Source organism: Myotis myotis, unplaced genomic scaffold (assembly GCF_014108235.1).
Source record: "Myotis myotis isolate mMyoMyo1 unplaced genomic scaffold, mMyoMyo1.p scaffold_m19_p_9, whole genome shotgun sequence".
Lineage (NCBI taxonomy): Eukaryota > Metazoa > Chordata > Mammalia > Chiroptera > Vespertilionidae > Myotis > Myotis myotis.
In genome coordinates this window covers 24,835,552-24,850,508 of record NW_023416401.1, presented here as the reverse complement: position 1 = coordinate 24,850,508, position 14,957 = coordinate 24,835,552, and the positions used below count along the sequence as shown (strand labels likewise).

Below are 14,957 nucleotides of genomic sequence, written 5' to 3'. Positions count from 1 at the left end.
CAGGCAGCACTAGTCTGTGGTGACAGAAGCCAGTCAGCCCTCAGGAAGCGGAGGGGTGAGTCGGAAGGGGCGGGAGGAAACTGAGGCCGTGGGAATGTTTTATGCCTTGATTGCAGTGTGTGTTACATAGGTGTGTGCGTTATGAAAACTCGCTCAATCCTACACTGAAGGCCTGTGTGTCTGACTGTGTTTTCTAATTTCCTCGTTGAATCCTGAAGAAAACACAGTTTCTATTTTCGAACAAACACAGTAGGTCACAGAGGAGGATGTAAACTCATAGGTAAGGAAGGTCTTTTACACAATTAAACACGAGACTTCGAACAGAACCTCACACGTGGGCTGGTTTATTTCAGACCGTGTTCCCCAGTCCCCGGAGGACACGCTCCCCTGCTTTGCTTGAATCCAAAATATTGCAAAGAGCGGATCTCTGCGGAGTGCCTAGCTCAGTGCCGGCACGCAGGCGCGCAGCGAAGGTGATGCTCACGATGCAAGCTGAGGGTAATGGACCTTCCTAAGACATGATTTCGTCTTGAGATTTTCACAAAGCATTCGGCCCCTGAATTCTGCCCGGGATGGGGAAGGCTTTCTCAGACAGCGCCCCACACCCAGCTTCCTGCACAGGCGCAGGCGCAGGGAGGTGTCTGCATCACCACAGGAGAGGATGCAGGAGATTCAGATCTGTGCCCCTCTTCCCACACCCCAGGAAAATGGCCAGTGCAGCCCAGTACCTGCCTGAGCCTGATGGTTAAGCAGAGATGGCCGCCCCATCTCCTGACAAGCTAGCCCCCGTGCACCTTGGATAAAGACTGTGTGCAGGCTGGGAACGGAGCAGAAGACCCTAGAAACTGGTCCTCCCCCCGCCCCCCCCCCCCCCCGCCCGCCCCAGGCTGGGAGTTAGAGGGAACAGGACGAAGGCATGCATCCCCGGTCTATCTCAGGGTCCAGAGGGCCCAGGCTGCTGTGACATTCTTGTCCTCCAGGGCCCAGAGGGAGTACCGGGGCTGGATGGCTGCCCGCTGGGCCAGCTCTAAAAGGCACTGAGTAGGGGGTTGTGGCCCCCGGCAGGTGGGCAGGGCCCAGGCAGGCACAGGCGGCGCTGGGTCTCCAGTCTACAGAAGCGGTTCTGGTTGGACACGCGGGTGGTCACGCCTAGCCCGCAGGTGGCCGAGCAGGGGCCCCAGGCTGTGCTCCATTCTGGGCAGGGCGCCCCAGGAGGCGGGGGAGCGACAAGGCCAGCAGCCTGAGGTCCTGGGGGGAAGAAAGAAGGGTCAGCACTGGGTCAGGACTTGGCAGCCAAATCAACCCTCTGGGCTGTGGTGCGATCTTGGTCACATTGCTTCTCCTCTCTGGACCTCAGTTCCTTCCTGTGTCAATTTCCTAGTCTTTTTAGTAGCGAGTGGAACAGGTGAAGTACTTAGCATAGTGCCCGGTGCTCACCTCACTGTGTAGATTCTCTGATCTTTGTTAGGACTGAATACAATTTGTTACCTTGTGGGCTGGACTCACCCCTGCTCTCAAGTCCTCCCTGCCCTCCTCTACTCTGCGTTATGTCTCTTGTGTTTCAGGCTCTGCATTCTCAGATTCCCTCCCCTGTCACCTTCCAGTAGGTTTGACCCATGGGAGGCCCCACTGGAAACTGGGGGGCAGAAGGGAGCAGAAGCCAGGTCTACCCCCACCTCCGCCTGCTTTCTGTAAGGTCTACATGGTTGCATCTCCTCAGAGGCTCCTGCTCCAGGCAGACAGCCCTGCTGTGGTTCCATCTCCCGCTGGCTGGTTCCGGCTTCTGGACTCTGCCCTCCCTCAGCCCCTCGGCCCCTCTACCCCAGAGCTGGTACTGAGCAAAAGAAGCCATTCATTAAAGGTACCTACTGTGCAATTCTACTTATGTGAAGTTCAAGAACAGGCAGCACTAGTCTGTGGTGACAGGAGTCAGTCAGCCCTCAGGAAGGGAGTACTTAGCATAGTGCCGGTACTGGTCACCCCCTCATACATGATGGCTATTAGGTTACTCTGCTGGTGCTGGCATGGCCCTCCCCCAGCAACCAGCGGGCTTCTCCTTTCACAGGAGGTTGCGGCCCGTGTGACGCAACAGGGGTGCTCATGACCCCGAGGCCGCGCCTGGAACACCACGGCGGGTTCACCAGGGTCTGGGCTCCCTCCTCCCGTTTTATTCTTCTCTGCTAATCTCTTGTTGTCCTTCCTTCTGGCCCTTTCTACAAGTGGTCCTTATCCAGGGGCGACATTGTCCTCCAGGGGTCACCTGGCGATGTCTGGAGACGTTTTTTGTTGTCACAATTGAGGGAGGTTGCCACAGGGGTAGACAGGTAAACATTGTAGGTAAACATCCTACAATGCACACGGCGGCCCCTCACTGAAGAATTACTCAACCCAAATGCCAGCAGTACCAAGGCGGAGAAACCCTGTGGTATATGCACATGTGTGCAGCATGCATGATGTGTACATGTACATTTACTTGCAGACACACACATACGCATGCACATAGTGGAGATAAAATCGCACACATGGTGTCCTATCCTGCTTTTTATACAGAAGGTGAACTCATGGCGTTCTCCCGTGGATTTAAACGGCTGGGTCACGTTCTGTAGGAATAAGAGCTGCCACCAGTGGAGCGCTGTGTGCTAGGCACGGTCCTAACTGCGTTACTTGTGTTAACTCCTCCAGTCCTTGCAACAACTCTATGAGGTGGACACTTATTTTACAGTTGAAGGACCCGAGGCACAGAGACGTTAAGCAACTTTCTCAGAGTCACACAGCGCGGAAGTGGCCTAACTGGCCTTAGCATCCGGGCCGACTTCATGCTTAGCCACCACGCTCCGCTGCCTCCCAGGAGGCACCATCATCTGTGGGGTCAGTGCTCTCTTTTCAGTTTCCTTTTTTTAAAAAATACACATCATAACAATTTTTACAAATCTGCAACATGTCAACAACAAAGTCTCTAAAACTGAAGAATTTATGGCAGAAGGTAACTGTCTTTTCCCCGCCCCTGCCCATCCCTAGGCCCATGTCAACCACGTTGCTATGTTCAGTTTTGAGTTCCTTTGTTGATAAGCCCAATAGTATTACATTAGTGTTATATATTATAGGATATTTGTCATGTTATGTAAACATATTATTAATATGTACCAATTAGGTATAAAAGAATGTATATTATAATAGTGTACTTCGCTATGAAATGTGAGAATTTGCTTCAAGTATTTCCACCCTCCTTTCCCTTCTCCACTCTGCCACAATTTGGACTTAATTTATTTATGACTTAAAATGACATGCCCACTGTTTGTTGTTTAGTAGGTTTTAAAGAGGTCTCTGCCTCTCTCCTCCGCTTTCCTGTCTCCTCAGCCAGCGGCCCCGCCCGCTTCTGCCGCTAAAACCTTCCCTCTGGTGTGTGCAGGTGGCTGCCCCGTGGAGATCCCGCCCTCCAGGTACCCTGCCCCAGGGCCTGGACGGCCCTGCACTCACCTGGGGCCAGGAGGGGCTGGCCCCCCAGCGCCCCTGCCTGGTCGCACACCCACTCAGGGCAGCACTTGCCCGGCACCTCCACCCTCCGGGGGTGCGGGCAGTCCCAGCTGGGCAGCCGGACGTCCTCGCTGCACAGGGGCACGCAGGTGAAGCCGCCATCCTCGCAGCGGCAGCGGATCCTGCAGTGCGGCTGGAAGGCCTCCCCATCCCGGAACCGGCGGCCGTTCACCTCACAGCTCCCGTCATCCTCTCCCCCTGCGGAGGAGAAAGAGGGCCCATCGGTGACCCCCAACCTTCCCCGGGCAAGGCTGGGCCGGCCACATCCTCCACATGGCTCTGTCTGCAGAGCTGGCCCAGGTCCCCCTGGGGGGCTGTGCCCTTGAGGCATCTGAGCACTGCCCGGGGGCTCCAGCCAGCCACACACACCCACTCCCGTGGCCAGCTGCCCTGGCACCTGCAGGAAGCCAGCGTGGCCTGGGTTGGCGAGAAGACCTGCCTGGTCTGAGCCCCTTCATTAGCTATGGACCTTGGCCAAGTGATTTCACTTCTTCTTGCCTCAGTTTCTTCTCCTGCAAAATGGGTTACAATGGTACTTACCGGGGTGGGCAAACGCAGGTTTACAGTTGCAATATAAGCAATACAATAATTAATAAATAATGACACAAGAATAAACTCTGTTTCACATACAGTTACAAACCTACTTGTGCCCCACCCTGAATCTCATGGGGTTGTGGAATAGACTAAACACCACGATATATGTAATGACTACAACCGAAAGGAGACGCCTGCTCTGTTGTAGTTATTAGTATAATTGCGATAGGTTAACAGTGGGTGACTGGGATGCGCACACTGAGATTTTATGCAGCAAACTTCCATTGTCCCTCTGCCTGTGCAGTCATACTGTCAGGTCAGGGCTCGCCTTGCTGGCTGTGTGACTTCAGGTGAGCTACTTAACTTCTCTGAGTCACCCTAACAGCAGCAATGATGAGAACACAACCTCCCCCTTCCGTTACATGAGATAATGGGTGCCTAGCATCTAGCATAGGGCTAGGCATATAGTAGGTGCTCAGGAAACACTCTTCGAATGAAGCCCCCAAGACATGGGCACTAATACCACTTGCTCTGCTAGACACGAACTCCTTGAAGGCTGGGCCTGAGAGTGTTCATCCTGGCATTCCCTGTGCTGGCTCACAGCATGAATGGCACACTCCATGTCCTTTGAATGAATGCCTGGCACAGAGCCCAGCATATAAGAGACACTGATAACATAGTTCTGACTCCTTATAATTCCTGAGACATATATTGTGCCCTGTCTGGGTGCCAACCGCTGTGCGCCTAGACAGGCTAAGACACAGTCCTTGCCTGGGGAGACTCGGGGGCCAGTGTGGGAGACAGATGTGCAAGTCCTCATCTCCAAGATGCAATCAATTGCCCTGGAGAGGTGCGTGGGAGCCGCTGAAGTGCAAAGAAAGGAGCCATCAGGAAGCTTCCTGGAGACGTGGTGGCAGTTCCGCTGGGTCTGGGAAGGGAAGCCCGTTTTCCCAGGTCTTCAGAGAAAAACCTCAAACAGTCCGTGCACATGCAGGAATGTGGGAACCATATAGACTTGGGTTCAAGCCCCAGTTCCCCACTTGCAAGCCGAGGGCAAGTATTTCACCTCTGAGCCGTGGTACCCGGGCCACTGGAGGACTGAATGAGCCAGCCACCTCAAAGCCTTTTGCCCCAAGCTCGGAACATAGCAGATGCTCAATAAGTGGGAGTGGGTGACGTTTCTTCCTCAGAGGGAACAGGACCTGTGTCAGTACTCCCTCCTTCCTCCTTCCAGGCCACGGCCCTTTCGCTTCAATCCCAGCCTTTTGGCCTGGACCCTGTGGCCACTGGTTTCCTAAAAACTGCAGGGGCAGTTATACCTCAATCCCTTTCCCCAGCCTGGCCAAACCTGCTTCCCCCACCCCCACCCCGGTGCCACAGCCCCGGGCCTCTTGGTTGCTGAGATAAACTGGTAAACAGAGGGACTGTTTAGGAAAGTCAGCTAGAAGGGCGATAATTTTAGCAAGGTTTCCTGGCGCCTCTCCTGGGTCCTTCAGCTCAGAGCGGGCTGTGGGAAGGTGGGAGATTGACGCCTGGGCAGCCACTCCCCAGCCCTGGTGCACTCAGGCATGGTCCCAACAGCACGAGGTACCTCCACACTTACTCAGTCGTGGGCTCCCCACCATCTATCCATGCACACTGACAGCTGCCCAAACCTCACTCCTCCTTCTGGACCCTCGCCAATGCCCTCCCCCAAATAATTTCAGAGCACAGTTTTGTCATCCGGTGATTTCAGAATCCTCCTTCCCTCTGAGGGTCACCTACAGGAGAAGGAACAACACAGGTTCTTTGTTTTGTTTTATTGTGTGTGTGTGTGTGTGTGTGTGTGTGTGTGTGTGTGTGTGTGTGTTTTACCTTCATCTGCTTGCATGCTGTGTGACCTTAGGCAGTGATTTAACCTCTCTAAGCCCCAGTTCCCTCATCTGCAAAATAGGGATAATAATAGGACCTACTTCATTACTAAAGGCTAAAATTAAATCACGTGCATGAAGGGCTATCGCACAGTGCATGCTTAATAAATGAATGGTGGCTGTGATTGCTAGCCCCACTAGAACTACTGTTACTATTCATTCATGAACTCATTCGTTCATTCATTCAACAATTACTTATCGAGTGCCTACTACGCACCAGGCACTGTTCTAGGCACTTGTGATACAGCAATGACTAAAACAGGCAAAATCCTGCCCTCATTGGAGATGTTGCTCTAGTGGAAATAAATACAATAACAAGTATGTAGAATTTGAGATTAGTTCTGGAAAAGTAAAGGAGGGCAGAGTTAAGGAGTGGGGCAGGATTATAGTTTTTAAATGTGTTTGTTGATCAGGGAAGTCCTCACTGAGAAGGTGCTATATTAGCAAAGATGTGAAGGAGGCAAAGAACAGTACCGAGGCCAGTGCAAAGGCCCTGAGGTGGGCACGTGCCTGGGCATTTAAGGAGCAGCAAAGAGCCAGTGTGGCTGGAGCAGAGAGCAGGAGGGAGGGAGGGAGTTAGATAAGAGAGCCACAGGATCAGGCCACTAGAGGACTCTGCCTTTTATTCTGAGGAAATGAGAAGCTGTTGGAGACTTTCAGGCAGAGGAGGGACCTGATCTGACTTATGTGTCACAAGGGGCCCTTGTGCTACTATGCTGAGAATAGACTGGGGCAGAAGCAGGGAGGCTTATGGAGCTACTGCCGTCCAGGCAAGTGGCAATGGGGCTCAGGCAGGCTGGTAGCAGTGGAGGGACAGAGAAGGGTCAGGTCCTGGAAATTTTGTGAAGAATTTGCTGGCGGATGTGGGATGTGGGATGTAAAGAATAGAGAGACTCCAAGGAGGCCTCCGAGCTTTTGAACCTGAGCCAGGGGAAGGATGGAGCTGCCCTCCACCGAGCTGCAGAAGCTGCACGTATGGGGGGTGGGAAGCCAGGGGCTTGGTGTCCCCCCAGAGCCAGGACCTAGTTTAGCCCCTGTGACGTCTTAGCTGGCCCTGGCCCACCTGTGGGGTTCACCAACTCCCAGCTCCCAAATTCAGTTCATATCATTAGACATTCATGAGCATCCACCATGTTGCCAGATTGGGACTGGGAGTTGCAGGAAGGAACAAGAACCAAATAAATCTTTGGCCTCCAGGTGTTTGAGTCTGAATCGAGATGGAATAAATAAAGAAAAAGGCCCCTGAATGAAGTTCTTGGCAATAGCAGCCACTAGGTACCAGGCATATGTTGGGTGTCAAGCAGTAGAGCAATGGACACTAAGATGTGGAGCCAGCTTCCTGGGTTCAAATCCCAGCTCAGCTACTTATGAGCTGTGTGACTTTGGGCAAGTAGCTTCACCACTCTGTGCCTCCTTTTTCCATCTATAAAATAAGGATAGCATCTATGCCTACATCACATGGTTGTCGGGAGGTCAAATGAGGTGGGATTTGTGAAACCCCTAGTGGCTGGCACATACTAAGTGCTGTGCAATAAATAAACTCTGACAAGTGCTGTGGCTAATCTAAACATCAGCCTTATAAGCTATGTTGCTTGTCTCATTTCTTTCTTCAGGAACTTTTTAAATTAGCAATCATCTATGAGTTTATCTACAAATCGCCCCTTTCTTATTATTATACGCCTCTGATCCAATAAAATATTTAACAGGGATTTACTAAGGATAACTTTCTGTCTCCAAGTTTTGTTGTTTTGCTTGTTAGCAGGGTTTTTCCTATAGATGGACTCATGGGCACCCCTCTCGTTCTTATTTTTATAGAAGTGTGACATGCACATAGATGAAAGAGATCAATTGCTCTACAAGGCTTATTAGAGCAAGGGGGTTGGGGGGAGAATGAGGGAGGGAAGGAAGTAAGGGAGGAAGGGAGGAAGGGAGGAAGGGAAGAACAGTTCCTTGCTTCTTTCTATTTCTCTAAAGCAGCGAGTTCTCAGTTGGAGATGATTTTCTCCCCGGGGACATTCAGCAATGTCTGGAGACAGATTGTCATAACTTGGGAATGAGGGTGCACTGGCATGTAGTGGCAGAGACCTGGGACACTGCTAAATGCCCTACCAAGCACAGGACAAGCCCCACAACAGGAATAATCTGGCCCCAAATATCCCTAGCGTGGAGCTGAGAACCCCATCGAAAGCATCAGGGGCCCGGGGACTGGAAGAGTGTGGAAGATGGAGGCTCTCAGGGTCACTGGCAAATGCAAACTATGGGCTCCCGATTCAGGAGGAAGAGAGACAGAATGTTGCTTTAGAGCAGTGGTTCTCAACCTTCTGGCCCTTTAAATACAGTTCCTCATGTTGTGACCCAACCATAAAATTATTTTTGTTGCTACTTCATAACTGTAATGTTGCTACTGTTATGAATCGTAATGTAAATATCTGATATGCAGGATGGTCTTAGGCGACCCCTGTGAAAGGGTCGTTTGACCGCCAAAAGGGTCGCGGACCCACAGGTTGAGAACCACTGCTTTAGAGCCTGTTGGAACAGGTTCCAAGCATGGAACCTCTTCTGTTAATATCGATGAACCTCAGTTTCCTCATATATAAAATGGGTCTGAAAGTACTACTTACCTCATAGGATTATTGTGATTTATGTAGTAAGTGCTTAGCAAAGTGCCTGACATACATTATGCCCTAAATAAGAGGTTGGTGCACTTTTATTTTCCCAAAAGTATTCTGAGGGTCCTGAGGAGGGGGTGATGACTTCTGGTTAGAAGAATACTGGAGGGCTTCTCAGAGGAGGAGGTTATGGCTGTGATTTGGGCAGGTAGGAATGGAGGAAGGCTGTTCAGGTGTTGGCGTGGTCATAGTAAATACAAGAGGAGAGAAGCAGGGAGTGGGCCTAGGGAACCTTGTGTAACCAGGTTTGGCTGAACTGGATGATGGATCTGAAGTGAAGGTAAAAGGTAGAGAGAGAAAGGCTTCCCTTTGACTGAGGACACCTTGGCCTTGGCCACCCCTCCTCTCCAACCACACCCTCCATCAGTCCCGCAAACCTGCTTACAGAGGCACACGGCCCCCTGGCCTCCAGGGCCCGCCCCGCGCTGGCACACCAGGCCCTGGCTGGAGTCACAGACGTGGAGGTGGTCACAGGGCTCCCCGAGCCGCCGTGCACATAGTCGGCAGCAGTTGCAGCCGTCCAGCACCAGGGGCACCCCCGGTGGGCATTGGGGCGGCGGCCAGGGGCAGGTACACGGCATTGGGCACAGCTGGGCACACACCTGCAGAGACAGAGACCCCACTCAGCCATGGTCGTTCAAGGTGGCCAGTGAGACCCTCACAACTGGCTATCTCTCTGCCAGGCTGGGCAGTGTGGGGGTCCACATGTTGACCCAGAATCACACAGACCTGCTCTTGAACCCTGGCACTCCTGTGGTACTCTGCCCCTTATTAGTTGAGTGACCTTGAGCAAGTTACTTAAGCTCTCTGAGCCTCAATATCCTCGTTTGTAAAAAAGGGGGAACAGCAGTATCTAACCCAGAAGCTGCTTTGGGGAGTACAGGGAACGATGCATGTTAAACCCTTAGCACAGGCCTGGGGTGCAGCAGATGCTCCATGCCTGTAGCTGTGATGCTCATCATTGTGAATTACAATAAAGGGCTCAGGATCTGCCCTCTAAGATTACCGAAAGGCAGAAGCAGCAAAATGAAGGATTGAAACCACAGGTCCTATAACTTTCCAGCAAGTGGACCTTAGATACTTATCTCGAGAGCTGAATAAATCCAACAGTCTCATGGAAGTTTTTCATCTTTAGAACAATTCAGATTATGTTCCCGGACAAGCATCGGATCACCTAGGAAACTTGGTAAAATACTGACCCCTAGGCCTCCTCTGGGACTTACCGAGTCAGAGCTTCCAGGGGCAGGGCCCTGGAGTCTGAGTTTTAACAGGGTGCTCAGGGGCTTCTGATGCACAGTCAGGTCCTTGGCACCTCTGCTCCCGTCTCCCCCCTCCCGCCTGCCCCCTGCCATGCACAGATGGGGCTCCTGAGCATCAGAGAAGGGAAGGGACTTGGCAGAAGTCACAGTGTGTTAGCTGCAGAGCTGGGCCCTTGCTTCTGCACTGAGGCCCCAGGGCCTGGAGAGGGGGGTTGATTTGCCCTGTAATAGGGGAAGGTCTGAGCCAGGGACCCATGCCCTGGGGCAGGGTCAAGGTATCAACTCAAATGTCCTAACTGCCCCTCCCCCCTCAGGACAGAGAAACACCCAAACCAGATGCATGGGCTCCCTGTATGTCCAGTTGAAGGTGGGGAGCAAGAGGTAGGCATAATTCAAGATATTCCCAGTGGCCCCATCTGTGGAGGACTGATCTTTAGTAGGATCCTTGGGGGACTGGAGGTTTTGGATAGAAGACTTGCAGTTTAGGAAGATGAAATCAGTGCCCTCATAGCCTCTGTGGCCCCAAGGCAGGCAATGACTGATTTACTCTGGTTCCCACCTTGTCCCATCCCTAGCACCCCCAAGTGTGCAAACATGCTTTCAGTGGCTTGCAGTTCCCACCCTGGCCATGAGGGGGTGCCCCAAACAGGCCGACCAGCCTCCGGTGGGGCCTCAGCAGGAGGTGCTTGCAGGGCTCCATCTAAAAGGGCACTATGGGTGCAGGCGGGCAGCTGTGTGCCTGCGGCCTCTTGAGGAAAGTGGGGAAGTCTGCCCAGCACTGGCTCTTGGGTCCCTCCTACCTGGAAGCAGCAGGGCCTGGACATAGGTCTTCTGCTTTGCACCTGGCTTCCCATTTGGGGCTCTTTCTACCATGTAACCTTGGCACGGGCTGGACCATAGGCCCTGATACCCAGGAGAGGCTACTAATGTTCTCAATGATGACGGCTAATATTTACCATGGGCCTGCCATGTGCTGAGCCCTTTAACGTGTTGTTTAATTTAACCCTCCCACGTGAGGTATCCCATTTCAAAGATGAGGACACCAAAGCCCAAGGCAATGTAGAGGCATCTCCTATCAGAGGTAGAGCCAGGATTGGGATCCAGGGTCCTGGGAGCCCCAGGCCCAGGCTCTTAATGGCCATGCTCCCCTCTTGTTCTCTGGGGCTCTGATGCCAGTTTAGCCCCTGCCTCGGTTTACCCATTTCTCCAAGGGGAATAATGACAAGTCAGGGAGGGTGTTTCAGCATAGCCCTCTCTGGCCTTCCTCTATCTCCTCATCCATCCTCACCACTCCATCCCTCTGTCCAAGTTGCCCCATTACCCCCTTGGTTTCCCCAGCCCCTTGCTGTGGTCACCAGGGGGCAAGGCTCTGTGGTCAGAGCCCTGGACATGGAATCTTCTGGGCAAGAGCTGAAGTCTAAGTCTGAGCTTAGACACTGGCTTGCTGTGTGACTGTGAGCTCTTCCCTTCACTGCTCCGTGGGGAGGGAGCCGTCCCCTCCTCAGGAAATTGGGGCGGAGGCCCCCTACCCTGGAGTAGGGACAGGGACTGAGTCAGGCCAGCTCCCAGTCAGTGTGACTCTGCCAGGTCTCCCCCGCCAGACCTCTGCCCGTAGCCCTGAGCCCAGGGCCACCTGCCTGGAGGACAAGGCGTGCTCTCCCTGAGGATTGTGGTGGCTTTCCATGTTCGTGATGACCAAGTCCCTGTGTTCTGTGTGGGATGCTGCCTGGCGCCCTGGGACCCGGGAAGAATGAAGGGGTGCACAGCAAGTCGGGGGCGGCTTCATGTTGGTCTTTCATTTAATCCTGGGCCCCAAACCCCAAGTCCCCTGCTCCAACCACCCGGCCACCCACCCGGCAGAGTGTGCTGCCCACCCCCTTTGGCAGAACAAGCAGCAGGATGGGGAGCCAGCAGGGTTCTCAGTCTTCCCCGCACCACAGCGTGGGAGCGGGAGGGAGAAACTCCTGCGCAAGCTCCTTAAAGAAGCATGAAAATACAGTGAGATCATGGCTTGGGGCGGGGCCAATCCCCATGGGACTGGGAACAGCACTTGCTGAGGGGATGACAGGGCCCAGCAACTGGAGTCCGGGTTGGAGGTGGATAGGTAGGAACTGAAGTCCCCAGCCCCAGCCCCAGCCCACACACCCAGGCCTATCCTGGGCTCCACCTCCTCTATTGCACTGATGTTTCTTGACTGTGTGGCTTTGGGCAACTTGCTTACCCTCTCTGAGCCTTGCTTGGCTGAAAACACGCTAATAATTCCTGATAGGGTTGTTGGGCAAGGTAGACATTCCACAAGTTCTTTGGAAAATGTCCCGTAAGGGAAGGCATTACTTTATGGAGGTATCTCCTTGTCCCCTCTAGCCAGGGTCAGAGGTCACTTACTGCCTGAGGGCCCACAGCATTAATGCCCTTCCAGAATGACCTTTCCAGTGGGGTGGATACCAACATCCATTAAAATCCTGGCTCGTTGTTAGGCAAGGCAGGTCATCTCTTGAGTCTCATTTGCGAGGAGGACACCACTGCGTTGTGGAAGGATTGTCGGGATTGGTAAGAATCAGAAAAGTCCTCTTCTGAACTCTGCCATGTGCCAGGTCCTGTGCAGACCTCAGGTGGATTCTCAGAAAGGATCTTCACAAAGACCTCATGGACACGGTGCCCATTCAAGCGAGGAAGCAGCTGAGGCTCAGCGAGAAGGGGCTTGCCTGCGGGCACACAGAGGGCTGGCCAGCGGCAGCTGTCTGGGCACCCAGAGGGCAGCCTGGCTGTGCCCAACACGGGCCCTGCAGGGCTCCTTGGCAGTGAGTTCACACCTCCCCCAGCGGTATGGAAGCCAGCAGTATGTGTCGGGGCCCGGGCCCCCCTTACCTTAGAGAGGAGGCAGAGGAAGGAGAAGGCCAGGAGGTGGGTCTGTGGTGTGCCTCTCATGTCACTGTGTCCCCCACGGAGCCAGCTTTGAGCCTGGGAGGCAGGACCTGTAAGTCTTTATGTTCCGGAGGCTGTGAGGTCACTCCCCCCCCCCCCACCACACCACACACACACAGACACACATACACACACACACACACGCACGCACATTTACATGCACATTAGTCTTTGCATTCCTTGCTCCTCTCCCCATCCTCAGCCTCCCACTGATGAGCCCATTTACCTGAAGGTGAGAACGTGGAGGCCACCAAGGGGGTGCCTGCCAGTGTGTGCGAGTGTGTGTGAGTGTGTGTGTGTGTGTGTGTGTGTGTGTGTGTGTGTGTGAAAGCCAGAGCCAATGTCAGCACTGAGAGCCTGTGACAGGCTGGCAGGGGCCTCTGTAGCTCCTCCCAGCCCACGAGGGCCTTCCCAAGCCTTGGCTGTATCTGCTGCAGCCCTGCCCAGACCCCCTGCCCAACCCCGGGGGGCTGTGGATCCAGGAAGCGCTGGGCAGACACCCCCTTAGCAGAGCTGACCCAAGTCCTCCAAAGCCCTGTGGCCCGATCTCTGGGCGGCTTCGGAGGGCCTGCGGTTTCTGGCAGGAGGATTGGCAGCCAGCCACCCAGAGGCGGGTGTGACCCAGAGCAAAACTTCCCTGGCGGCCTGTTTGCTTTTGGCAACAAGGGGCCTCCCCAGGGCTGCTTCCTGGGCTCTGGCAGGCGGCCGCGGTGGATGAGCCCACACAGGCTGGACCTATTGCGTGCCCGCGCTTGCTGGGCACTACCAGCTGATCTGGAAGAACCAAATCCATTTCATGTAGCTCAGCCATCTCTGAGGGCCCCTCTGCAGGGACTGGATACAGAATACAGACTTTGGGCCAAAGCCCAGCGCAGGAGATGACAGTGAGAAAACAGGTGGAATTTCTGGGCACACTGAGGAGGGGTCCTTATTGAGAGTGAAGGTGAAGGACAGCTTTCTGAAGAAGTGCCTTTTCAGAGAGCCAAGGAACCAGGAGGTCAAGATTAGATTCCCGGTCAGGGCACGTGCCCAGGTTGAGGGCTTGATCCCCAGTGGGGGGCATGCAGGAGGCAACCAATCAATGATTCTCTCTCATCATTGATGTTTCTCTCTCTCTCCCTTCCTCTCTGAAATCAATAAAAATATATTAAAAATAAAAGATGGAGTCAGAGAGGTCAGAATATTCCAGGCGGAGGGACCAGCTCATGCATAAGCCTAATGGTGGGAGAGAGCATGATAGCATTGCCTAGTCTAGGAGTCCAAGGTGCCTGGGGTGACTGGGGCTGACTGTGAGGAGTGGACTGGGGCTTACTATGAGGAGGGGAGTGGTGTAATGTGAGGAGTAAGAGACCCCAATTTAAGCCCTGGGTATTTTGGGGACACCAGTCCAGCCACTGGGGGGTTGGGGATGTAAAGACATGAGCTTTGACTGTAGACTTTGACAAAGATAATAGAGGTGATGTCAAGGAGTGGCTGGGGAAGCCTTTGACCCCCCAAATCTCCACCAGTGCCCCAAACCTCAAAGGGAGGGAGCTGGACAGCAGAGGGTTCCAGAATGGGCTGCTGGTGAGGAAGAAGAGTGACTTGATATCAGTGTGAGACTGAGGGATTTTCAGCAGATGGGCGATACCCTCCTGTATGCAGCCATAAGGGAAGGAGATGATGGGGATGGAGGATGTCAACTGATGGTCGTTGATGCCAATTCAGTGCCAACAGGAATGCCCAATTTGGGATGCAGTGAAGAAGGAAACTTTATTCAGTGTAAAAAGCTCAACTGTGCCACAGCTAGACAGCTCAGCTCTGCATGAGGGTCTGCTCTGTTCTGCTTCTTGCTGGTGTACTCAGTCTGCACTGCTCTGGTGAGACGTCTTCAGTGCTCCAGCTCAGCCAGGGAGATGCAAGCTTCAGTCTTTGGTAGAAAGGGAACATACGCTCTCTGAACCAGAAGGGAGCTGGCTTATATGGACAGGAGTCCCTGCCCAGGGTCCCTGATTAGTCCATCCTCATGCAAATGAGTACTCAGATCCTCACAGTTTGATTGGTCCAAAAGACACTGTCCTGATTGGTCAGAATAGAGCCCCTCTGATTGGCTGGAGCTGTGCAGTTCTGATTGGATGGGGAAAGCC

At 53.5% G+C, this 14,957-nt stretch overlaps 1 protein-coding gene across 2 annotated transcripts; it reads right to left on the bottom strand.

Annotated features, from left to right (window-relative positions):
• Positions 1-882: 882 nt before the first annotated feature.
• CCN5 (cellular communication network factor 5) lies at positions 883-13,396 on the bottom strand. 2 transcript variants are annotated; one of them, XM_036323637.1, is made up of 5 exons: positions 13,058-13,396; positions 12,775-12,889; positions 9,033-9,249; positions 3,478-3,732; positions 883-1,248 (listed from the first exon to the last, which is right to left on the bottom strand). In XM_036323637.1, the coding sequence occupies exons 2-5, from the start codon at positions 12,832-12,834 to the stop codon at positions 1,028-1,030; spliced, it is 753 nt and encodes a 250-aa protein (XP_036179530.1). In that variant the 5' UTR covers positions 12,835-12,889; positions 13,058-13,396; the 3' UTR covers positions 883-1,027. The 2 variants fall into 2 exon arrangements, with proteins under 2 accessions (XP_036179530.1, XP_036179529.1); XM_036323636.1 differs by having other exon boundaries at positions 12,775-12,867; positions 13,058-13,395.
• Positions 13,397-14,957: the final 1,561 nt, after the last annotated feature.